We start from the raw sequence: 24,250 nt of genomic DNA on the forward strand, positions 1-24,250 counted from the left end.
GTGTGTGCTTTCCATTTAGCACACCAAAGTTAGCTTCCATTACTTTCACTTCTCCTCGCTCAGACATGCCGGGGCATAAAGATGAAAAGCATCTTGATGGACAGAAACCCCGCACCCCCACCCCGCAACAATCCTGCGTTGATATACGAGATAACAACCGTGGCAGAGACTAATGGGCCACTTTTTTTTTTTATCCCCGCCCCCCCCAAACAATTTTCTTGATAAAAGTGCGATTATGTCATTCATCTCTACCGCGACCTTCAAGGAATCGACTCGAGCTATCAAAGTGAGTTGCTTAGTAACTCCTCGCTGAACATCGCCATGATAATCCATGTAAAGCCTTGTCACCTTAATTCCGCAATCTCTTTGCCTTCCTTCACAACCCGCTATCTATTTAACTTCATTTGTTGTCGACTTATACACAGTAGTTGTCAAGCGATGACTGATACATCTGACACTGTGATGATGAATAAATCTTTTGTTTCTGCAGCTCAATAGTAGAATCCAACAAATCAACCTCCGGATTAACTATGACATCAAACAGTAAGTGTCTTCTACTTTGACCTTTTGACCTTAAATCATTTTTGTTCTATCCAAACACCTATTGTTTGTCATCACACACGCCACAATGTCTATTTCTTCTCTGTTGTATACTTGGAATCTGGAATCATCTCCCAGCGGGTTTCATTATGAGATGAGTTGCTTGTTTGAATGCACAAGTGTGACACGTTGTAATTAACATGCATGTCTTTGGTTGTTTCTTCTCAGGAGTCCCGACATAATGAAGCAGAAGAACGCGTTCCCGCCCAACTTCATCCACTCGCTGGACTCCACGCACATGATGTTGACGGCGCTTCACTGTTACAGGTTTGTTGCTCGCTAGCTTTTTTCTTTGTTTTTGTTTTCATTTACAAATCCTTTTGCAATTTTTAATTTGGTCTATGCTTTCTTTTTCTCCTTTCAATCTCCCCAAGCTTCGGTTTGACGTTTGTCTCGGTTCACGACTGTTTCTGGACGCACGCGCTCACAGTGGACACCATGAACAAGGTCTTTACTTTCACTTTCATCCTTTTGCTATCACATTTTCTAGCAGTTATAGCTTGAAAGCAGCCCTTTTTCCATTTTGACCAAATCAACCAAGCGGTCCTCCCCCAGTACAATTATCTTCTCGCATAATCCCCCGTCTCTTGACGTGCCGAGGGCCGCCTACCTAATTACACAGGTAATTGAACTCGAGGAAGAAGTATTTAACGTATTAGTCAACACTCGAGCATGTGAAGCAGAAAAAAAGGCAGTTTTGTCTGAATGAACCAAAGCTCGCTCAACCGCAACAAATATGTCAGGTAATAAAAAAGTGCCTACATTTTTCTTTAAAATTGGACCAGGGAAATTATTGCTGACTGACTGTTGGGTAGTCTTGCAGTCAGCTTGCCAATTCTACAGCGTCATGCACATTTTTGACGGGCGTGAGTAAAGAATGCCAAAATGTGACTTCAACCATTACCTTTGCTAGGTCTGCCGAGAACAATTTGTGGCACTGCACAGTCAACCCATCCTCCAAGAACTGTCCGACTTCCTGCTGCACAAGTACTGCTCCCGCCTTACGTAAGTGCCACACCCCATATTGGATCTATTAGCTTGACAGATTTTTTTTCCCTGCCTATTCTGCAATGCTTCATTTTCTCACCCACGGCCGGTTTCTCCTCATCTCCTCTTTTTTTTTTTTTTTCTCGGAAATAATTGGATATTGTATCCTTTCCACTGTAGCCTGCACCCTCTCTCAGCAAAGTTCTCAAAGCGCATTGTTCCATGAATGAGGAGCTTTTTAAAAGGCGTCACAACCTTCATCCAGAAACGTTTGCATCCGCTCCTATTTTGCTTTGTGGGCAGTTTTGAATGAGTTTGTACTTGCTTTGTGCAGTTTTCCCCCAAGCCCTAATTTTTTTTATTGTGCCCCCTTCATTGGCAGGTCTGACAGGAAAAACAAAATGTACCTGGAGGATCGCAGGCTCATGCTGCTTCTGGCAGAGGTACCGCAGACAGGTCAGTCAGCATGCGGCTTGTTCCTAAACCTCTGGCCCAGCGCTTAGGGTGGCCGCTGCCCCCAGACATTGAGTACACTGTGTTGTGTTTGTCCTAATTGGTTGGAAGAGCATCCGTATGGCCTCAAGCGCTGGAACGAAGCGCTTCACTGGAGCTCGCTGAGCATCAATTTTCTGCTTCAGTCAGGAGCGACCTGAGCTCGTAATGGCTTTTGCTTGTTTCAATTCATCACTGATTGTTATATTTTTGAAGAAATATAAAAAAAAAACAGCGGCACGAGAGTACGTCACATTATTTATTTTTGTAGAAATTCCTGTTAACTTTGCTTTTCAATTTTTCATTCTCGGAATGAATGGCCCGCTGTTTACAGAAATCCTTTCATCCTTCCAGGGACTTGGAGACGTAGCCGTTACGCAAGACAAAGCTCCAAACATTAAATCGAACCAATTTCCACATGAGCGACAAACTTCTTTGAAAAATCGATGAATGGATTTATCGTGCCCACCCCCCTCTGCGCGCATGTCTTTGACGCCCCCCCCCGAGTGAGGGTTGCCATGGCGACAGCACACAGACACGTCCCCGTCAGTCAGGTGCACGGAGGTCCTCTTACACAAGCGGCCCCTTCCGTTGGCATCCTATCTGCTCGCTAACTGCCGTCTGCAGAGCACTGACAGCTGGCTGCTGTACAGTGATTGCTAATAATTGTGTTCCGCCGCGACATAATCAGCTTACGTGGCCCAGGCCGGTGGACTTAATACCGCAACTCATTGGATCCTTTTAATCTTCATTGGGATGGTTACTGAACTTATTGTTCCTGATCTGAAACAGGGAGGTCAACAAGACCAAATGTCATCAAAAAGTGGCCTTGGATCTTTAAAACGCTCAAACATGATGTCTTTTTATTGTGTTCTAATTAATAACACAAAGACGTTTCAGCAAAAAATTCCACCTGTTAATGAACCCAACCCTTAATGTGTTTTTAATGGATTTCCTATTATAAACTTGATTTTAAATTTCCCCTGTTTGTTTTTACATTAAAATTTTAATCATGTCTGTTTTCCTTCTCTAGGGGACTTCGACCTGAGCCAGGTGAAAGAATCCACGTATTTCTTCAGCTGAGGTTATGTCTTGGCATTGATTTGGAACACGCCCGGCCTGCTTTTTCAAGCACTTCGGTCCTTAGACGTTTGGCATCCTGGTAATGAGGCCTCTCTAAGGCCTCTTGTGCGTAAGGGGGCGGGGATGCCCAGAAAGACTTGAATCAAGGAAAAGCAGCGGTTTCATAACAAAACGCTCGCATCAGAAGGTGAGAGCTGCACTCGTGCTTTTCAAGTGCCAGTGATTGGCGATGTGTATGTGTGCGTAGTTGCTGGGCGGGCAGGTGGGCGCGGACCCCCCGCCAATTGTGACTTGTCGTTATCGCCATCATCATCGACCCATTTCATCAGCATCCATCAATCCATCAACAGCACATGAGAGCGTTTGATGCCGTCCAATCTGCCATTCTAAAAATAAACTCAACCACAAAGAAATCCACACGGAATGTTTTTACCACACTGGAAAGAAAAGAAAGTTGCTTATTTACATAATTTAACAAAAATAGTGTTTTTAAATCAAATTAATTTCCAAGAATGGATGAATAGATAAATACTTATATTTTGTTGAAAATAATCCTTTAAGGATTTTTTTGTTGTTGGAAAAAAAAAAAGAAAAATTATTCCTTCTGAGAATGAAAACAAGAAAAAGTAAAAAAAAAAAAAAAATCCTTTAGGATTTTTTGTTGGGGAGAAAAATAATTCATGATTTGCTTCTGAGAATGAAAACAAGAAAAAGTAAAAAAAAAAAAAAAAGGTTTTCCTATTTAAAGAAAAGAAAATGAATAAGGTGAAATCAGGAATTAGGAGAACCAATTGTTTTACAATACTAGTAAAGAATTTGTTTTCCTTGTTTAATCTTGTTTTTCATTCTGACAGTCTAAAAGAAAATCAAGACTATTTTTTCTCTGACTTAAATTAGTCTTGTAAAAAATCTTTGAGTATCATTTTTTTCTTTTCAGTGTGGCTCTCCATCCTCCTTTTCAGTGAGTGGATGTGACAACCATCCCGAAACACAAAGCGTTGTTTCAAGTCAAAGAGCACGCGCTTGTTCTATCAACTTGTCATATTTCAAAAGTCACCACAAAAGCAGGCTTCACAGCTCAACATCTTTTTTAAAATTTCCATTTTCCCTTGCAGTACTAGTTGAAGGAGCATTTAAAAATAGCACTCGTGGCTTGTGGACAGTACTTTTAAGAACCATGTGAGGCGACAATGCTGAGCTGATTGATGATCATGTATGTTACCTCCTATTTATATGTGAAATCATTTTATAAAACTGATAATAATTGCTTGTTTATGACGGATTGACGGTTTGAAAGTCATTGCGTGTCAGTATATAAAAAAAAAATATTTTTGGAAATTTGCTTCTCGATTATTTATTTAGGTGTGTGAGGAAAAGAAAAAAGACCTATTCACCGTCACATTCCTTTATTGCATTAAAACGTTTTGCAAAGTGAGTCACATGATATTTTTTGTGCTTTTCCAACATGCTAAATCGAGTTCAAGAACAGGACGCATTGGAAATCACATTGACTCTATACTATGCTGTATTCTTATTCTATTGCATTGATATATGGAGTATAAGGAACAATGCATTGATATTATACAGCCACACACACAAAGAATATATTATGTAGAGACTACATACAATGCTAGGCACTATGTAGGTATGCACAGTTTCAGATGGGAATGCAATCAAATAAGGTCTAAGTAAATAACCTTTACGTACAATTAACTACAATATGAAATCTTCTTGTATGTAAAACATTTTGCATCACGATGTGTCGCTGCCATGAGTTATAAACTGTGATATTGCTGTGGTGGAAAAGTGAAGAAGATATATTAACAAGAAAGTCAACATCACGAACATGAAAGGAAAAAACAAGATGACCAAAAAAAAAAATAAATTCAGGACATATTTAGGGTCCAACTGATTGATCGGCTGATATTAGCTCTTTTAAAATCGTCCATTAAAACATAAGACAAAGATGTTTAAATATTACCCCCTCAACCCCCAAAATTGGCAAAGTATTACAAATCAGCCAAATGTTCTGCCTGTAATTTGTATTTCTATTTTTTTTATATCGACAGTATGCTACTTTTATTAGTAGACTAATAATAGTAATATAAGGAAAACCTGATGTGCTAGAGAAAACAAATGCATATTCAGAATGAGCGCAAACAAGACGTTATCTAGAAAACCTGGCATGCATCTGTGATTACTACAAAGTTTAGTAAAAATTTGTTGACCCGTGTACTTTTAAGCAGCCAAAAATAAGTTCCACTGGGGCATAATTTGAGCATAAACAAAAACACAGCTGACCTGAAAAATCCTGCTTAAAATAAAACACTTGCGATAGAAAGTCTTGAGCTACACAAAGTGAACAAAATGAAAGAATGATTATCATTGGGAGAAGAAACCATTATTGGCACAGCATAATGCAATCCAGTGGAAGGGGAATTAATAAGAGACCCAAACAGACCCGAGGGATTCAATTTTCCACTGTGATTAGGCAGTAACGGTGCGGCAGCCATTAGGCAGATGAGCTGAATGGAACGTCCCAGTGAGAGGGTTGGTCTGCAACCTAAATGCTTTTGGACACAAATCGGTGACATCCAATGAACTTTTATTGGCACGGTTGAGCTGCCAAGCCTGAAGCACTTGGCTGTTGCTCCAAATACATTTGAGCCAAGAAGACTGACCTGTATAAAGAACGCTAAGGTTTGATCCTATGGTATGCTAGCATAGTGAGTCCTGTTCTTTTTCTAGTCCTCCATAAAAGGTTAGGCATATATTGTGAACTAGCGCATACAGAGGAGGTGAATTTGGGAGGTTGCTACTAAGCTAGGCTATTACTCTGTGCATTTTCTGTTGTGTCAGTGAGCAGAAACAATGCAGAAGAGTTTTGTATCAGTCTACTTCTGCCAGTCACTCCTTGCATACATTCACGCTGTCCAGAGGTGTCGAATCCAGGTCCAAAAAGTAGGACCCCTGCCACAGTTTGGCTGCTTCTAATCAAGCTAGCTCCCAAGGAGCAATTGAGTAGGTTGATTATAGAAGCTAAACTGTGGCAAGATTTTTTGATTCAGGACCTGGATTTGACAACTGTGACACTGCCCCACTGGAGTACATCAGTTTCCTCAAGTTAAGCCCCTCATGAACCCCAGAAGGCTTTAATTATAATCACAAGTTCGAGGATAACCGAGATCGAACTTTAATCTGCTCCGTCTCGGGAAGGCTCGTGATGGAGTCCTTCTTGGGTCGTACCAAGTCCCCGACGGGTGTTCCCATGGTATACCCTACACCTGTCCCGAAGGCCCCCACTGACAGCTGGTGGGGTAGCACAATCCTGTGCGTTATAGCATTGCAGACACCCGAATGGCCCGATGGGGTCTGAGCTGGTCCGATGGAAGTCGAGGAGACTCGCGTGGATAGGGGGGGACTCGGGGCTCCCGGGTGTATCACCTCGTGTGGCAACGAGGGCTGAGAGGCCGACAGCGCCCTGGTGTCCTGGCTGAGACTCCCCATTGGCAAGGAATGCGTGCTTTTATGTACACTGGGTCGGTGCACAGGGGTTGGCGTGTGTTGCTGGACCAAAGACAGTTGAGAGCCGGTGGTGGGACCAGCAAGGGCGCCTGAGCCGTAAAGGAATGATCGAGGGCTCTGGACAGTCGGGCTGGAGATGAGTGGAGCGAAAGCACCAGAAGCAAGAAGCTGCGACTGCAACGGGGAGCTGGGATTGGATACATTCTGCAACACCTGGAATCTCCTTACCATCCTCGGAGACTGCAATGACCCGCCCCCTGCCGAGTTCCCTTGCAGGGGCGGACAAAGGCTCATGGCTACAGCTTGCTGCAAGGTGGCGATAGCGGAACTTTGGGGCTGTGGAGAGGAACCTGCTGGAGTATAACCCCCAGTGTGCTGAGGCGACGTTACAGACGAGGGCTGCGGTCGCGGCACGTCCACCTGTTGAACCATCTCACGATCGTATTTGACGATCTCCTGGATCATCTCGTTCTCACGGTTGTTGAACACGCCTGAGTTGAGATCATGCTGAACTTTGTGCATCAGGACGGAGTTCTTCTTGCCTAAAACAAAAAGGTTAAACGTATTAGTGTTGTGAATGGCTCCGTGGTTCAAAGCAAAGGTTCTCAAACGTATGGGTCCAGGGCCCACTACCAGATATTTTTACAAAGACGTGATACACTTTCCAATTCACATAACTGTTCTAGTAAATTTCCATTCCAGATGATGAAGTCTCATTTAAATCTGTGGCAGACGCGAAGCGAATAAACGAACCGATTGTCTTCCCTGAAGTGCAAAAGGTGGAAAAAATCGTGTTCCTTGGAGAACAACAGAGTGCGTTTGTCGACCCTTGTATCATCTGTTTCAATGCTTTTTTTTTACATAACTCAGTAAAACAGATGGGGTTGGCAGCACAACATTACCCAGGAGAGCAGATAAATGCCAAAGAGGTTGATGATAATCTCATGACAAGGCTCATAAAATGGTTTCACCAATGATCAGCCTTGAGCTCTTTTCCAAAACAGTCCTTTAGGGTTTAGATGAGCATGACAATTAGAGCGAAGTATGGTTAGACGTACCTTAGGGTTGATCTTGACAAATTAGCCGTGACTAAGTAGCTAAGACCAATTGTGGTGTCTTTGAGAAAGACATTGATACCCAAGTGTATGGCACCAATGTGGTGGGTCAAAGGTCAATGGATATTATTAAGACTAATATCACTTATAGTATGTTGTTTAGGCATCATTGATGCCTTAAATATCAGAGTGAATCCAAAGAGCACGTTTGAGTGTACGTGTTCCATTTTGACAGCTGTATGGATCCTCAATAAGCATTCGTGCTCACAGATGCTTGATAGCAAAATCTTTGAAGCGTGTTGGATGCTATGAAAACAGATGCCTGTATCGGAATATTGGACTCGCCGAGATGCATTGATTGGGTCATTATTTTCAAATCTATTCAAATTATGTATTCTCATTGCAGCTGCTGTTTGATGTTCTAACAACAACAGAAGGCACCGGGGCTGATTATCATCCACTGAGTGCACAGGAACAGAGTGTTTTTAGTTGATTAGCGCTTTAAAACACACCGTCCAAATAAGCACGCTGACCAGCGACTGGTAATGTGTGGAATGTGGTTGCTATGGCAACAGGTGAGAGGTGAGAGGAAGTGGGATTTTTGCACCTATGTGTAAATGGGAGATGAGAGAATGCAGCGGTAAACAGGATGATCATTTTTTTTAAATACAGAAGATCAATTTGTGTATTTTTTTAGGAGGAAATTGATATTAGCATGCATTTTCAATTAATATGAGTTATGTGTTAATATGAAAAAAAATATTTTAAAAATTTTTGGGGAAGAATTCGGCAGCCTTTAAAAATAGAGAAAAAAAATCTCTCCATTGCATTTTAATGGGCCTCAATTTTACGCAATGGTGATGGTCCACTGTACATATATTCCAAAAATCAGCAGGCAAATGGAGTCTGTAATTTAAATGAAAAGGTGCGAGGTATGGTAAGAAGGTGTTTGAGTGCCGTGACACGTGCACAGTAACAGAAAGAAAAGGGAAAACCCTCTGTGAATAAATTTTCTCGCTCCTTCATCACACATCTCACTCGTTATTCATCACCGCTGTCAGTTACCGCCACGATTCCTTATGCTTCGTTTCTTCTCATGAATGACTCCCAGGCTTTTATGAATACACTTTATCTTAGCACAGAAACAACATCATTAGGAATGCATTTTTTTTTTTTTAAAGACACGTTCCCCTAAAATCATTTGAAAACTGCGAGCGAGCTATTGAATATAAAAATTGAAGAAAATGCCAGACGATCTGAATCTCACCTATTCTGTCCAACCTGTCGATCGCGACCGTCTCAAAGGCGCGCCTCATCATGGGATACTCTTCCAAGACCTCGTTGAAGTTGTCCACCGAGAGAGAGTACAGACGACAGTAGGTGTCCGAACGCACGCTGGCTGTCCGTCGGCCACGGGTCAGCAGACAGATCTCTGGAGAAGAGAAGAAAACAAATGTCATTCCGGTGTTTTGTTAGTAAAATACCAACATTAAAGGTATAGTAGGCACTATAGGAATCTAGGAAACAGGCAGGTTTTATTCCTAAAAAGTAAATTTTTCATTTGGAATATATGACACATTTTTTTTCACTAAAAATGAATGTTTACAAAAGAAGTTCTTAAAGCTTAATTGCAAATGTATTGAAGCTAAAAGTTAAATACAACTGAACTATACGTTTAAAGGCAGTGATCATTTTGACTACCTTATATTGTGACTGGTTTAACTAGTAATACAGGCAATTATGAATATATATAATATAATATATAATAACATTTCAGGGTGGCGTGTCAATTACTTGAATTTTTTTTTTTTTTTTGCTGTTCACATCGATAATCGTGAGTTGTTTGTATGGGGTTACTTCGACCCGATGACTGTGAATGGTGTGAAAACAGGCTATAATCGGAGATGGGCCAGCTAAGCTCCATTACATTCAGTCTTATTTTTCATGTCGTCTTGACAACCGCGTGTCAAAATACCGTTGAAAGCGTACTCATGAAAAGTGGGCAAGACATGACAAATGATCGCATAATTACTATTATGTTGTTCTAATGGGGTTGCACCTGCATCAAGCGACATGCTGACCGGGCTGTTTTAGGGAAAGTTGTTTGAAAAACCAGTCACGAAATCATCTACTATATTGTTATCCAATATATCTACTGAAATTTCGCATTAGATTGCTGGTTTGAAATTTACTTTTATTATTATTATTATTATTATATTTTTTTTAATAAACATTTATGTTAAAACTTGTCTGGTGTTTTATTCCTTGTTTTTACTTTTTTGGGCATGAAAACAAAAATCTGACATTTGGTTAACTGCTTTAGATGACAATATGTATATGTGTTTTACGTTGTGTAATATGTGTTGGTGTCGTTGAACAATTCGCTTGAACGAATCTTTTGAGAGAACTGATTCTAAAGATTCAGTTCACTTAAAACAGTGCTTCTCAATTATTATTAATTTTGCCCCCATGTTATTAACATTAGAGAAAACAAAAAATAAATAAGTTCAATATTATCAATATTATAATAATACATTATTATAATATCTGTTCAATATTTTTCCATGGTGTCCCACTGCACTTCTTATCGCCTGCTCTGTCTGTCCTGTGTGCTCGTGTTGGTTCGTGAGTGAACGATTCGTTCAAAAGACCGAATCTTTTCAGTGAACGAGTGAACGAATTCTTTTTCAGTTCAACCCGTAGATGTCAGTAATGCGCATTGAAGCTGGTGCCACCTCACCGTAAAACGACACAAAGAAGAAAATGACGTAACTTCCCGTTCATGAACGAGTTGTGAATTTGCATTTCCAGGTCATAGAGAGAACGGATCAGTGAGGAAACGATTCCTGACTTTTCCGTTCGCGAGCGAGTCAATGGGTCAACTGCCTTCCTTCCCGTGCATCAACGGATCAGTCGGTGAACGTGTTGCGTCTTCCTCCTGGCGTGAACTATGTAAGCCAGAATGTCGATTTACGATTTGCCAAGGAAAGAAAGAACCAGTCAGTGAAACACCACTTCTTTTATGCACTGCTAACGGCCAACTTTATTGCTTGAAGAGATGCGCCGTTATGCAACAACGGGGAGATTATGCTTCTCTTTGGGTAATCTTATAACACTTAAAATAACGTGTATGCATATATATATACGCCTAAATATTGTTATCCAATGTATCTACTGCAGTTTCACATTAGATTGCTGGTTTGAAATGTACTTTTATTATTATTTTAATAAACATTAAAACCTGTTCAAACTTGTCTGGTGTTTTATTCCTTGTGTTTATTTTTTTGGGAATGAATAAAAATCTGACATTTGGCTAATTGCTTTATATGACTATGTATATGTTTTACGTTGTGTAATATGTGTTGGTGTCCCCCAAAATAAAGAGCAAGTAGTCAAATACACATTCTTGACACGAATGAAAAATGCATAAAGTTATTAGGTACACCTGAAAATGGTGGTGTACCTACTGGAGTGTCTGTGTGACGTCACATCAACCAGCCAATCAGGAGGTGGGGGTGTGGCACTTTTCACTTTCAGTTCAGCTTTGGCCATCATTTTTCCCTAATGAAGTGGCCTGTTATGAGGTACATCTGAAAACGGCGGCGTACCTAATGGAGTGTCCGTGTGACGTCACAGATCAAACAGCCAACCAGAAAGTGGGGGTGAGGGCGGGTGTGGCACTTTTCACTTTCAGTTAAGCTTTGTCCATGATTTTTCCCTAATGAACTGGCCTGTTATTAGGTACACTTGAAAATGGCGGTGTACCTAATGGAGTGTCCAAGTGACGTCACAGATCACACAGCCAATCAGAAAGTGGGGGTAAGGGCGGGTGTGGCACTTTTCACTTAAACCAGGGGTGTCGACCTCCAGTCCTCGAGGGGCCGCGTTCCAATATGTTTTCCAAGTGACCCTCGTTAAGCGCACCTGCGTGAAAACTTTTAGCCACTTTCACGTTCAAAAAGAGCTAAAACTTTTCACGCACCTGCACTTAACGAGGGAATCACTCGGACACTCCATTAGGTACACCGCCATTTTCAAGTGTACCTAATAACAGGCCACTTTATTAGGGAAATATCATGGTCAAAGGTCACAGGTGTCAAGCTCTAGTCCTCTGGGCCGCGTTCCAACATGTTTTCCAACATGCCCTCGTTAAGCGCACCTGCGTGAAAACTTTTAGCCACTTTCACGGTCAAAAGAAGCTAAAACTTTTCACGCACCTGCACTTAACGAGGGAATCACTCGGACACTCCATTAGGTACACCGCCATTTTCAAGTGTACCTAATAATAGGCCACTTTATTAGGGAAATATCATGGTCAAAGGTCACAGGTGTCAAGCTCTAGTCCTCTGGGCCGCGTTCCAACATGTTTTCCAACATGCCCTCGTTAAGCGCACCTGCGTGAAAACTTTTAGCCACTTTCACGGTCAAAAGAAGCTAAAACTTTTCACGCACCTGCACTTAACGAGGGAATCACTCGGACACTCCATTAGGTACACCGCCATTTTCAAGTGTACCTAATAATAGGCCACTTTATTAGGGAAATATCATGGTCAAAGGTCACAGGTGTCAAGCTCTAGTCCTCTGGGCCGCGTTCCAACATGTTTTCCAACATGCCCTCGTTAAGCGCACCTGCGTGAAAACTTTTAGCCACTTTCACGTTCAAAAGAAGCTAAAACTTTTCACGCACCTGCACTTAACGAGGGAATCACTCGGACACTCCATTAGGTACACCGCCATTTTCAAGTGTACCTAATAACAGGCCACTTTATTAGGGAAATATCATGGTCAAAGGTCACAGGAGTCAAGCTCTAGTCCTCTGGGCCGCGTTCCAACATGTTTTCCAACATGCCCTCGTTAAGCGCACCTGCGTGAAAACTTTTAGCCACTTTCACGTTCAAAAGAAGCTAAAACTTTTCACGCAGGTGCACTTAACGAGGGAACCACACGGACACTCCATTAGGTACACCGCCATTTTCAATATGTTTTTCACTTTCAAATCAAATCAATTTTTATTTACCAAGTTTGAGCATGCCAAACAAGGAATTTGACTCCGGTACATGCCGCTCTCTTTACAACATCTAGGTAGCTAAACTGAAAACAACTGCTTAACAAAGGTTTTTTTCCTTTCACTCTTTTACTCAAACACAATCGGTATAATAATACCATCAACTACAAGCCAGCAAAGACATAATATGTTAGGTCCCACTGTGATTTGAACTCAGGTCGCTGGGGTGATAGTCCAGAGCACTCACCACTACACTGCGGAACCCTTGCTACATGGCCTTACGTATGGAGCAGCTCACAAGCGAATAGTTCACAAAAAAAAAATGGGTAAAAATCCAACTTGGGCATACGCTGACCTTGAGGTGGATCTGGAAGAATTGCAAAGATTACTTTTCCCACCGCGGCGCTTACCTCCAAAATAGGATCCGTCTACCAGCTTCATGCCCACGCTGCCTTTGGTGAGCACGGTGACCACACCATGCTGGATGAAGTACATCTTCTTGCCGATGGTGCCCTCGCGCACCACGTAGTCGGCCGGCTGGAAAACCTCGAAACGTAGCTTGGTCAGCATTGCCGTCACGAAGTTGGGATCGGCGTTGGCGAACAGCGGCATGGACGCCACCAGCTTGCGGCAGTTGAAGTTGACAATTTCCTGACCGACACCGAGGTTCGTTAAAAATTGTGACGTGTAAAATTATGTCTTTATTTACTTTGCATACAATAATTTCTATTTTTAGTGTGACATTAAGATTTTTTTTTTTTTTTTACCACCTCGGATTAAATTCTGATTTTTTTTCCAGTGATACTTAGCTGAATGTTTAGATTATGACTTTTGGCTTTCATCAAAATTATCATTTTGTGCTTGATTTTTTGGCTTTGTTAAAGCTTTTTAGAATTTTTTTTCTGCAACATCACAACTCCTTTTCAAGTGAAATTACAATTTATTTTTTCTATGGAAAATTGTAAGACTATTCAAAAGAGACTTAATTAAAAAGTGACATAAAGGTGACTTTAGGTGTATCAATATTCAAGCTGCATATCATACTGACTGCACATTATAATGAGAATGCGTGCGTGTGTGTGTGTGCATGTGTGTGTGGTTCGCTACCTCTCTCAGAGGCTCATTAAGCTCCTCGAGAATGCTCTCCTCATCAAACATCTTGCCCTGGTATCTGTGCTCGTAGTAGTCGTGGATCTTCTGCCGAAAGTCTGCTGGTAGCTTGTGGAATGACATGTACTGCTCCACTTGTTTATACTGAACAGCACAGAAAGGAAGATCATCTCAGAATTCAGACTTTAAAGTCTATTTAAAAAATAAATAAATCAAAACTGCCGGTCAATTTGAGCGCCACGGTGGGATAAACCAGACGGCAACTATTAAGAGTTTGCAGCTCGGGGAGTCAGCGTGTGTGACACTCTCAATTAAAGCCAAATGACAGCTGGCTCGCTCTGGCCGCCTCCGCCCGCCTCTTTTAAGAAGTTGTCGCCGTTGGAAGTTTTATTGACTTTGTGATTTCCGCAGTATTAGTTTGAGATTAGCGGCCGTGTCACTCAAAAGTCAAACGGGCTCCCAAAATTGATGTAGCGGAAAAGTCATGATTAAGGAATTGATGCGTCATTTGTGTGGCTGCGGGGTTGCATTTCATTCCATAATAAACATACATTTAAAAAAGACAGATAACATTTTGGAAGTTAGGGTGGCCTTCCATTGACCTTCTCCTAGTCGGTGGGCTGGATTTCCAACTTTTCAGCTTAATCACAAAGTGTCTCTGCACCTGGTGGGCCCAGTACTGTACGACCTTAAACGATTGATCGTGTCACCAACCGAGCGCTCCCTTTTTGTGTCAAGGTCTCGTGACTGTGTGCTCATCATTGATGGTCTCATGGGGGGGGGCAAGATGTGAAGAAACACGAGACGAAGGCCTCGGTCACCTCCATGTGAAGACAACATGACATCATGGACAAGGTGACCTGCTGACCTCCCTCCGTGTTTCATAGTCCAAACAGTTTTTGCTGACTTTTGTTTCAATTCAGTGGATATTGTATTGCTCAGTGGAGTGTGTCCCTATTGGCAAACTATACATATATAGTGGCGGTATAAAAGAGAAGACAGATACTACAGCAGCCAGCAGCCAATTATGACCCCCCCATACTGGCTTTAATAAGACTCCTTTAAGAACTTTGCCCGTAGCCCAACTGTAAATCGATTTCTCTGGCAGGGTGAAGCATTATATGTCAGATTCATTTGCGGGACGTTGCAGCTACGTTGAACACAGATTGACAACATTCAGAAAATACAGGTCAACAACGCCGCCTCGCTATCGGAGATGTCGTCACAGGATACGATGGAATTTGCATCTACTTCGGTCCAATTATACCCGTTGACAGTTTTTTTTTTAGATGTAAAGTAGCAGACAAAAACAAACAAGCGGGCCAGCAGACATTTTCTCCTGGGATAAAAGCGACACTGTGGGAGTTTGAAAATAGCAACAAGTTGCAGGCCAAGTTCATTAGCAAACGAGACAAAAGACACTGCCAACACACACACACATACACGCACACAAAAACCACAGGACATCAAGGCCACAGCTCTAAATATGGAACCTCAGTCGGACTGAAAAAAAAAATTAAAAATCAACATTTACTTGGTCATAGTGTTTCACTTTGCAAAAAGTTAGACAATCAATTATCACGCATATTAGGCTCTTTTTTTTTTTTAACTGTAGCCTAATTTGTGCACCTAGAAAATCCTCTGTGCCATTGTCACACCTTGTTTACTGCATTCCGTGTGCTTGCATTATGCAAATTCCCTTCTTCTTGGAAATAATAAACGTAAAAATAAAAAATGACAATCATGGCGTTTCAAAAATATTTCCACCACACAGGGAGAAGATCAATCTCTGCTCAATGATAGCCTGAGGAGTCAGCCAGACTACAAAGCGCCCTGATGTGTACAGGATGCGTGTGTCAGCATTAACGTGCCGGCAATTAGGCAACGTCTCTTCCGGGATGGGAAGAAGCCTGCAAAGCAAGCCAAGGAGGGGCCAAAAAAGGCACCGACCGGTTTAAGATTGGCTTTGATCAGCTCTACAGGCGACCAGACAGGCCGAGGCGCCGTGATTGGCGGACACAAGCGTAGAATTAATGGAACACATACTGCTCCTATCAAAGAGTGCTGGAATTACTACTGGAGGAAGCCATTGAACTCGTATTAAACGGGACAGTCTTAGCCAAGTCTTTGTGGAGATTAAATTAGCTTTTCGGACTTTACATAATGTCTTACGCAGACAGGTCACCAAAGTTGACACAAAGACGTCAGCCAGAACCCAACACATTTTTAAGGTTCACTTTAGTGCTGATAGTTATTTTAAAATATCAGGTTAGTTCTGAACAGACAAAATTTACAAGAATGTCATTTTTAGTGGTATCAGAAACTTCTGGAAACAATCGATATTGTTATTATTATTGCGATGCTGAACGACTGCAGTTCATACACCTGTCCTGAAGTGGCGCTGTAACGCTATCACAGAAAGTCAACAAAAACAGAGAATAAGAAGTACTGGATGGAAAATAGTAAGGTCATTGTAAAACAAATAAAAATAAAATTATCAAAAGAGGACGTTCTCACCTTCTCCTGATACTGCCGCCTGGACGAGTCCAGAGACTGGATGAGTGCAGTGGCGTGTCCGATAAACATAGCGTAGCAGGTGGCGCCCACGATCATACTTAGCATGGTGAGCCAAATGTCCGACATGCTCTCGGGGGCTTGACGTCCGTAGCCGATGCACAACATGTGACTCATGGCCTTGAAGAGGGCGAAGGAGTAGAGCTCGCTCCACGTGTCGTTCTGGAAGGGAACAGAGGGAAATGAAGCTTCAAATTTGCTTCATGAACCAGTTGTATTTGTGACTGTCCAATTGACTGTTGCTTGAAACAATTTTTAGAGTTAGGGGTTGAAGATCAGGGGTCAGGACTCAGTGTAGGGTCAAACTAAATTTAGGGTTTCCAAATAGGGTTCCAAACAAGAATTAAGGTTTTAATATAGGATTAGGGTTTCCAAGTAGAATCACTGTTTTTATATTTATACATTTCTAAAACATGGTCCCCGTCCCTCGAAGTTCTAAAATCCCATCTGCGCCCCTGTGGGGAGGCTCATCTTCATCATCATCATCTTGATCAAACACATCTTTGTCTCCATGACAAAGAGCGAGAAGAGGAGCTAATGAGGCGAGCGCACATCTGCCTGCTCCAGTTAGCTTGGATCCGTGTGAATTTCCCTAGCCGTGGGTTCATTAAAGAAGAAGGCCTCCTCTGGCACCACTCTACTTGACATTGTCCAAACATCTGGGCTTCACGCACCTTTTTAGCCTGCTCCAATTACGGTGAGCACTAAGTACGGAGATGCTACAAAGCTAATTATTGCAACTTTTGGGGGGATCCAGATGTGGTAAGCATGCTGACTCACCCTCCTGCTGGATAAACAACTTATCAGATCTACGTAAATTAAACTAAAATGTGAATAATGGCTGTTTTTTAAATTTTATTATTTATTGTGTTTTATGGTCGACTTTCTGTATAGCGCTTTGTCACAGCTCTTGTTTTTGTTACATAAATAAAGTTGAGTTTCTGAACTTTTTTTGACAGTTTTCCATTGTTATCATTGAAGGCCACTACAATTAATTGATGTATTTAATTAATGAGCACAGATAATAGGGACATAAATCACTTTGTGCGCTTCCTTAACTTGCAGAGTGTGCATAACACCAGAAAAGACCTTGTGTTCATTGCGTTGGACGTTTTCATTGAGCGAACAGCTAATTTGCCACCTAAATGCATTTGCAGATAATACAAGCATGTACAAGAGTGTGTGTGTGTGTGTGTGTGTGCGTGCGTGTGTGTGTGTCTGACAGAGTGCAGAGCCACCCTGACATCTAAAACCAACAACAGAGAGCTTATCTAACTTGGCAGAGCTCCATTTAGACTTTTAATACGTTAAGCGACACAAAAGCACTTATGAGCTATGTTGAGATTCATTCTTTCAAAGTGGCGTGTTTCTATCTATTCTTCAAACAATGTCCAACAAACGCATGATGATAAATGGTGGGAAAGGAATGAATAAACACCATGTGAAGTTCTCCGGATGCAAAATAATCCTTTCCATCACAATTAATATAAGGGCGAACGGTTTCCAACACAGTCAAGAATCTATCCATCTCTTTCCTTCCATCCATCCATCCATCCATCCATCCATCCATCCATCCATCCATCCATCCATCCATCCATCCATCCATCCATCCATCCATCCATCCATCCATCCATCCATCCATCCATCCATCCATCCACCCGTGTATCTTTTGTTGGCCGCAAGTCTGAAGACAACGCAGGTGCACATTTGAGGCTGCTGTTAGCACGCAGCCGAGCGCAACCAGCTAAAGCGTCCAGAAAAATGTCGCAAGCTGTGTCCTGGCATCACACGTCCAAAAATTTTCAATTTTTTGCCTACTTTGCATCATGTGAATTGGTTTGAAATGGGTAAAAGTTGGTTCCAGCTCACCCCAATGAGCACAAGCGCTACATAAAATAGCTTGATGGACGTATCAAAGAACACAAACCAGCACTTCTACGAATAGGCCCATCTGCTGTTTAGCAATAATTGCATGAATGGAGAATTTTTTGGAAAGAGAGGGGCGGGGTCCTATGGCATTGAGAACAAGGCCAAACAAAAACAGCACATGCTCAAACATCCACCGAGGCCAAACACAGCACCAAATTGAACACTTTCAAAGATTCACACCAATTACAGACTGAGAAATTAATCAACACAGGGGGGAAATAAGATGAGGGGAGTTACGCCATTATGGTGCTACTTAGTCATTTTTTAAACTTGTTACTGGCCTAAGGAGGAGACAAATTTGGGGAGGTCAGGCCCAAAAGAGTGTTTTTACAAGCATACACTGGCGGAGCTAGAGAGGGGGCTGTGGGGGCATCCACCTCCTCCCTGAAATATACTTGGGAGGTGCCATGGTGATTTTTCCAGAAGTCTTTTTCAACATATAAACTCCTCTCCTGTAGGTATCACATGATGACTCTTCATCAGCATTTTTTCAAGAATTTTTTTAAAGTTTATGAAAAAAAAAAAGTTTTGCGGTCCCTCTACGATAACACTGTGTGCATGCCTTGGTACCAAATGTTCCGAGTGTGTTGCCGATTATTAAATACTGTCTTATATAAGGCCTCCTAATGAGGATTTTGGATGGGTTGTGCTTTATACTGATGATCTGAGAGAGTGCTTGTTAACTGCCAGAATCTCCTCTCATTGGACGGTTTACAGAATCAGTGTGGCGAGGCTCATTTCAACTCAGTGACAGTCATTATTTCTGCAATTTTCCCAGAGACATGAATCAAAACTTCCCGCATATGTTTCCTTGAAGGCGGATTTCAAAAGCCTTAATCGTGACAATTTGTTGTTTATTCAAGCAAGAATACTGGAATTCTCTTTCTATGAGGAGATAGTAATAAAGTCAAGAAATTACAAAGACCAAAATTAGCATATTTAACAGAATGAAAAGCCCAAAAAAATCATACCTCCAAAATGGACCGGCCGGTCAGGAATTTTGGAAATTGCACCACGCCCCTGGTATATATACTTAAAGTTGTCTTACCACCATCTTGTTAAGGGACACCCAGCAATCAGAGGGGAAGTCCTGCAGCATGGGCACCAGGAACTGCAGGCAGCCATCCCAGTGGCACAGCAGCAGCATCATGCCGATCAGGTTGAATATTCGCATCACGGCGCTGGCCAGGTCGTACGTCATGTGGAAGATCTGACAGGAACAAGTCAATCATTTTGTCACGACTTGATGAACTTCAGAACAATGTCATTTGCCTCTACGCAGGATCTTATTACTGGGACTAATAATTTGGGTAAAATGGATGCCCCTAAGTCTCAAGATGCAATTTTGGCTTTGTTTACAATTAATTTATTTAGTAGTGGAGGTAACACGGCATCCATCCTACGCGTGTGCATCCACCAAAAACATTTTTTTCCCCATCTACCGTATGCGCTCCTTTTACATAGTGCCCCCTAGCGTTCAAATCGAGACACCACAAAACAAAAATGTTACATTTAGGTGAAATGTGAGCAAGATTGTAAGAAAAATAAGCTGTTAAATTAAAGTAATAATAAAAAAAGTGTTATATTAGAGTGAAATCAATAAAATGTGTTTTGAAACAATATATGATTAAAATTAAACACTATTATTATTATTATTATTATTAATTTTCATACAGCAATTCCTCGACCTCTACTATACTTCCAGACAGGTTGCTTGTTACAATCTCAAGGTCCAATGGCAAACAAGCAGACCTGAGCGGCATCCTCTTACATGATTAATGCAGCTCTTTCACATATGGACCCCCGCCATCTCGACTCCCCTCATGATACTCGAGCAGAAAGTGCTCCCATGTCAATGTCACGCTGCTATCTGGGTCAGATTAAATATTCGAGAAGCCGACTATTGCAATCGGATGCCGTCATACTTTTACTAAATCACGAGCCGCCTCCCGCCGACCACAACGACATAATTGTTTACTTAGAACCGAGAGTGCAGGAATAACCATGAGTAATGAGCCACATGCTGCTTCACCGAGGCTAAAGACTTCTTATCTATCGTTGTGTTATCTGTTTACATGTTGCAAACTGCTTTAGGGCATTTCCATTACTGTACAACAATCACTTTTACTTACACACAAACAAACACACACACACATACTCACACACACTTCTTCACTCCTAAGACAGAAGCATCCTTCGCCAGCATGTGAAGAGCTTGTATAAAAAAGCTTCCTGCCTCAGGAAATTACTGTGGTTATTCCCGACAATGCTTATCGCGGCCTCAGCGGAGCGCGCACACGCACACACGCGCACACACACACACACCTCTGTGAAAAATATGCAACAATACATCATCAACCACTGCCAACTGATTTTCTTTACTAGTCAGGCCCGGAATTGGTGCTGCATAAATGTTTGCAGCCTTTTTTTTGGGAATGGGGACTCCTGAGTTGTTTTATTTTATTTTATTTTATTTTATTTTATTTTATTTTATTTTATTTTATTTTATTTTATTGCTGTTTTGATGGTTAACTGGACATCACCAAAAAATATATTAATTGTGTGAAAGCATTCACTCATGTAATTCTGATTGTTTCTTCTTTTTCATCGAATAATATTCATTTAAATTTAAGAAATGGCGTTTTCTTGAATCCATATTTAAAATTCATTGAATTGAATTTTCATACACCATGAAAACCAGCTTTTATTTTTTCTCGTCTCCCTCATGAAATTGTGATTTTTTTTCTCACCCTTACATTTCTCCTGATATAACTCGTTACCCCCATATTATAATTTTCATAAAACCAATAAATAGTTTGAACATTTTGCCACAAATTTGGATTATTTCTTTTTTACTCGTAGTGTCACGACATGTTTTATATACATAATTGCAGCCAAAGCACTCGGCTGTGATGAGATGCATGTAGTGAGTGCGGTTCATGTAGTTGTTTGTGTGCGACGGAGATCCTAATTAGGCTTCTCCTCAAGCTCAAATTACAGATCAGTAATTAAAAGGCTGTGTGCTTGTTTTCGGTGATTCGCAGCAGTTCGGTGATCTTGAAAAAGAAAGGATGTGATTTGTGTTTACACACACATACGCACACATGCACACAGACACACAAAGTGCACTGGGGTTAATTGTGTTTGTGTGACATAGTCATGTATCTACCTACTGTAGAGTCTAAGTGATTAGGGCTTGAAGGATAATTATAGTGGATATGAAAAGTCTACACACCCCTATTCAACTGCTATTTTTTGTGTTATAAAAAAAGAGAGCAAGATGAATCATTTAAAAACTTTTGTTTTTACCATTCACGTGACCTATAACCTGCACAACTCAACTAATAAAAACTTTTAGATGACAAGTAGGATAAAACAACCATAATAATAAAGTTGCACAAGTGTGCACACCCTCTCTTACAACTGGCTATACTCATGATTATCCCTAAATAAAGTTCAGATGGTCAAGTAGACTTTTTTTGTCCACTATAAACTCAACTCAGATATCAATCAATCTGAAAGACAAGATTTTGGGGGTGCTGCTGATTTAGTTAGCGACACATTTCAGCAGCTGTAATAGGAGCAGATCAGATGATTGTTTTATCATTTGATGTGGTGCAGCAGGATGCGGCGCATTGCCCCGAGGTTATTTTGGGAGTCCCTGTTCCAAGTAACTGTCAACAATTGTATGCTTGGGATCACGAGACAGCTCAAGTTAAGTACAGTATTGATGTACAGTAAGTGTGATAGCAGTCGCCATTTTGGTCAGAAGACCTCACAGACTGCATTCCTGATCATGCTGGTAATGGTTGTGCTTTACTGTAACCGATATCAGGCACTGACACTTCAATTACTTTTGATATAGAAGATTTCATTTAACATTATGAACACAACTTTTCTGTCTGTAGGACTTGAGTTTAGGTGTAGTGTGTTCCTACCTCCTCCCACTGGTGGATGTAACGGATGAGTCTGGAGAGCCGGAGCAGACGCAGCAGGCTGAGGATTTTGGTGAAGCGCACGATGCGCAGTGCCCGCGCCGTCTTGTACACCTCCGAGTCGATGCCCTTCTCCACGATGAGAAAGATGTAATCCACCGGGATGGAGGAGACAAAGTCCACCACGAACCAGCTCTGCAGGTACTTCTTCTTGATCTTGTTGGGGTCCAGGATGATCTCGGTGTTGTCCTCAAACACGATGCCCGTGCGGAAGTTGAGCACCAGGTCCATGAGAAAGAAGGTGTCGGACACCACGTTGAAAATGATCCACGGCGTGGTGGTCTCGTCTTTGAAGAAGGTGATGCCCACGGGGATGATGATGAGGTTGCCCACCATGAACAGGAGCATGGTGAAGTCCCAGTAGAACCTGGACCAAGGAAAAGTGTGATGATAATCACAGAACTAAAACTTACTGCTAAGGGTCAATATGAATGGATGGATGACAAAGAGATGGTTGGATGGATGCATAGATTGATTGGAAGAGAAATAGAGGACGCTTTAATTGAACTGTCCTTGGTGCTGAAACTTCTAAGCGACTCTATTTCTCTCTGATCTTAATGCATTCTATAGAAATCTGGTTGAGTATCGGCATGTTCACTTGTCACCGGCAACTCTGTGTACCTGAAGTCGCTGTACGGATGTATGATCCAGTTGCCCGCCGACTTGACCCTCTCCTGCTCCTTCTCGACCGCCTTCTGGCTGCCGAACATCCGCAGGGAGAACTTGTTGACCCCCGGCTGCAGCATGGAGCTGAACTGCCGCTGCATGTACGTTTGGCCCCGGCCGGTCTCGCCATCGTCAGCCACGATCAGGGAGCTGTCCTCCGCCGCCGCCTTCGTGGATGACTTCCTGGACAGCTGAGTCGGGGTGTGACCTCTACCGCCGGGCGCGTTGGAGAAAGACACCCGGGAGTCTTTCTTCTCCAACCCGGAGGCGCTCTTGACCTCGGCTCCGGGTCCCTCTGACACCGCCGAGCCGTCCATGCTTGCAGCCTTGCCGCCCTCGGCCGCTTCTACTCCTCCATCGGCGTGCTTCTCTTGTCGGGATATGAGTGAGGACAGGCTCCCCGAGCTGGTGGGCTCCCTTCGGCAGTCTCCGTTCTTGTTGCATATCATGCCTCCGGCTTCGCGTCCTAGCGCGCCAGCCTCCGGTGCCACCGAGTCCCGCGCATCCGTCTGGACGAGCCGAGCCGAGGCTGCGTCGACGGTGCCGTGCGCTTCCAAGGGCTCGTCGTGAAAGAGCAAGAGCTCGTTGTTGTCAGACTTTTTAACGGCCACGCCTCCTCCCGGCGCGCGTCTCTTCATGGTGCCAAGGCGAACATCTTGGGAAGCTTGAGGGGGGCGCGCCTGGTGGTGGCTCACGCACCAACACACGCACAAACTCAATCACACGCGCAAAAAAACAAACATTCACAAACACCAGGGATTCTCAACGCTGTTCCTCGAGGGCCAGGATCCTGCGTTTTCTGTCTTCATGCTGCAATACACCTTTATTTAAATGATCAATCAGCACAAAAACAAATGCTAAATACAAATTCACACAATGCACTAGCAGATCGACTCCACTCTATCTCACGTAGAAGCACGGCTCCAGGATTTGTCTCCTGGGGCTGAAGGGGAGGGGGGTGGCCGACCTATAGTGGCTACAGGTAGAAAATAGTTCATAAAATTATGTTAATGATCAAAAAGATGGATCTTACAGACTTCTGATGTGGTGCAATCTCTGCAATTTTATGGTCACCTCTCAAAGGAAACTTGCTCAAAATAATCTGCATCAAGGTATTAAGTATGCTTATGTACTTATTTGGACCTCACATTACATAAAATTGAAACCTTAATGTAGTTTTGGTAAGCATGATGCGCTCACGTCACACTCCTGCGGCTACATATCGCCCC

The 24,250-nt window shown here is 42.3% G+C and overlaps 2 protein-coding genes across 4 annotated transcripts in view; one reads left to right on the forward strand and one right to left on the reverse strand.

The window, feature by feature from the left end:
• polrmt (polymerase (RNA) mitochondrial (DNA directed)) overlaps positions 1–10,897 on the forward strand; it is a 24,041-nt gene extending 13,144 nt beyond the window's left edge. The window contains exons 16-22 of one of the 3 annotated variants that reach the window (XR_007484217.2): positions 491–543; positions 769–867; positions 975–1,047; positions 1,514–1,605; positions 1,970–2,043; positions 3,113–3,349; positions 10,554–10,897. Coding sequence is in view for 1 of the 3 variants with exons in the window: in XM_049732338.2 (XP_049588295.1) it covers positions 491–543; positions 769–867; positions 975–1,047; positions 1,514–1,605; positions 1,970–2,043; positions 3,113–3,162 (441 nt within the window). In the remaining 2 variants the exon portion in view is untranslated. Of the gene's footprint in view, positions 1–490; positions 544–768; positions 868–974; positions 1,048–1,513; positions 1,606–1,969; positions 2,044–3,112; positions 4,598–8,148; positions 9,016–10,553 lie in introns of those variants that run through there. The other 2 variants (XR_007484216.1, XM_049732338.2) reach the window with 2 other exon arrangements.
• On the reverse strand, positions 4,552–24,223 carry hcn2b (hyperpolarization activated cyclic nucleotide-gated potassium channel 2b). Its single transcript, XM_049732339.1, has 8 exons — positions 22,977–24,223; positions 22,299–22,722; positions 19,409–19,570; positions 16,375–16,593; positions 13,855–14,001; positions 13,158–13,398; positions 9,010–9,174; positions 4,552–7,229 (listed from the first exon to the last, which is right to left on the reverse strand). Exons 1-8 carry the CDS (start codon positions 23,657–23,659, stop codon positions 6,325–6,327), a joined length of 2,946 nt encoding a protein of 981 aa, XP_049588296.1. The 5' UTR covers positions 23,660–24,223; the 3' UTR covers positions 4,552–6,324.
• Between the last annotated feature and the right edge of the window lie 27 nt (positions 24,224–24,250).

The sequence above is a fragment of the Syngnathus scovelli genome, chromosome 10 (assembly GCF_024217435.2).
Source record: "Syngnathus scovelli strain Florida chromosome 10, RoL_Ssco_1.2, whole genome shotgun sequence".
Lineage (NCBI taxonomy): Eukaryota > Metazoa > Chordata > Actinopteri > Syngnathiformes > Syngnathidae > Syngnathus > Syngnathus scovelli.

Excerpts from the sequence above, each read along its gene's own strand:
- hcn2b (XM_049732339.1), bottom strand. The coding sequence starts at position 23,659 with ATGAAGAGACGCGCGCCGGGAGGAGGCGTGGCCGTTAAAAAGTCTGAC. Across the intron at positions 14,002-16,374 it reads GGCGGCAGTATCAGGAGAAG|TATAAACAAGTGGAGCAGTA; the intron begins GTGAGAACGTCC and ends TGTGCTGTTCAG. Across the intron at positions 7,230-9,009 it reads CGACAGGTTGGACAGAATAG|GCAAGAAGAACTCCGTCCTG; the intron begins GTGAGATTCAGA and ends TTTTTGTTTTAG.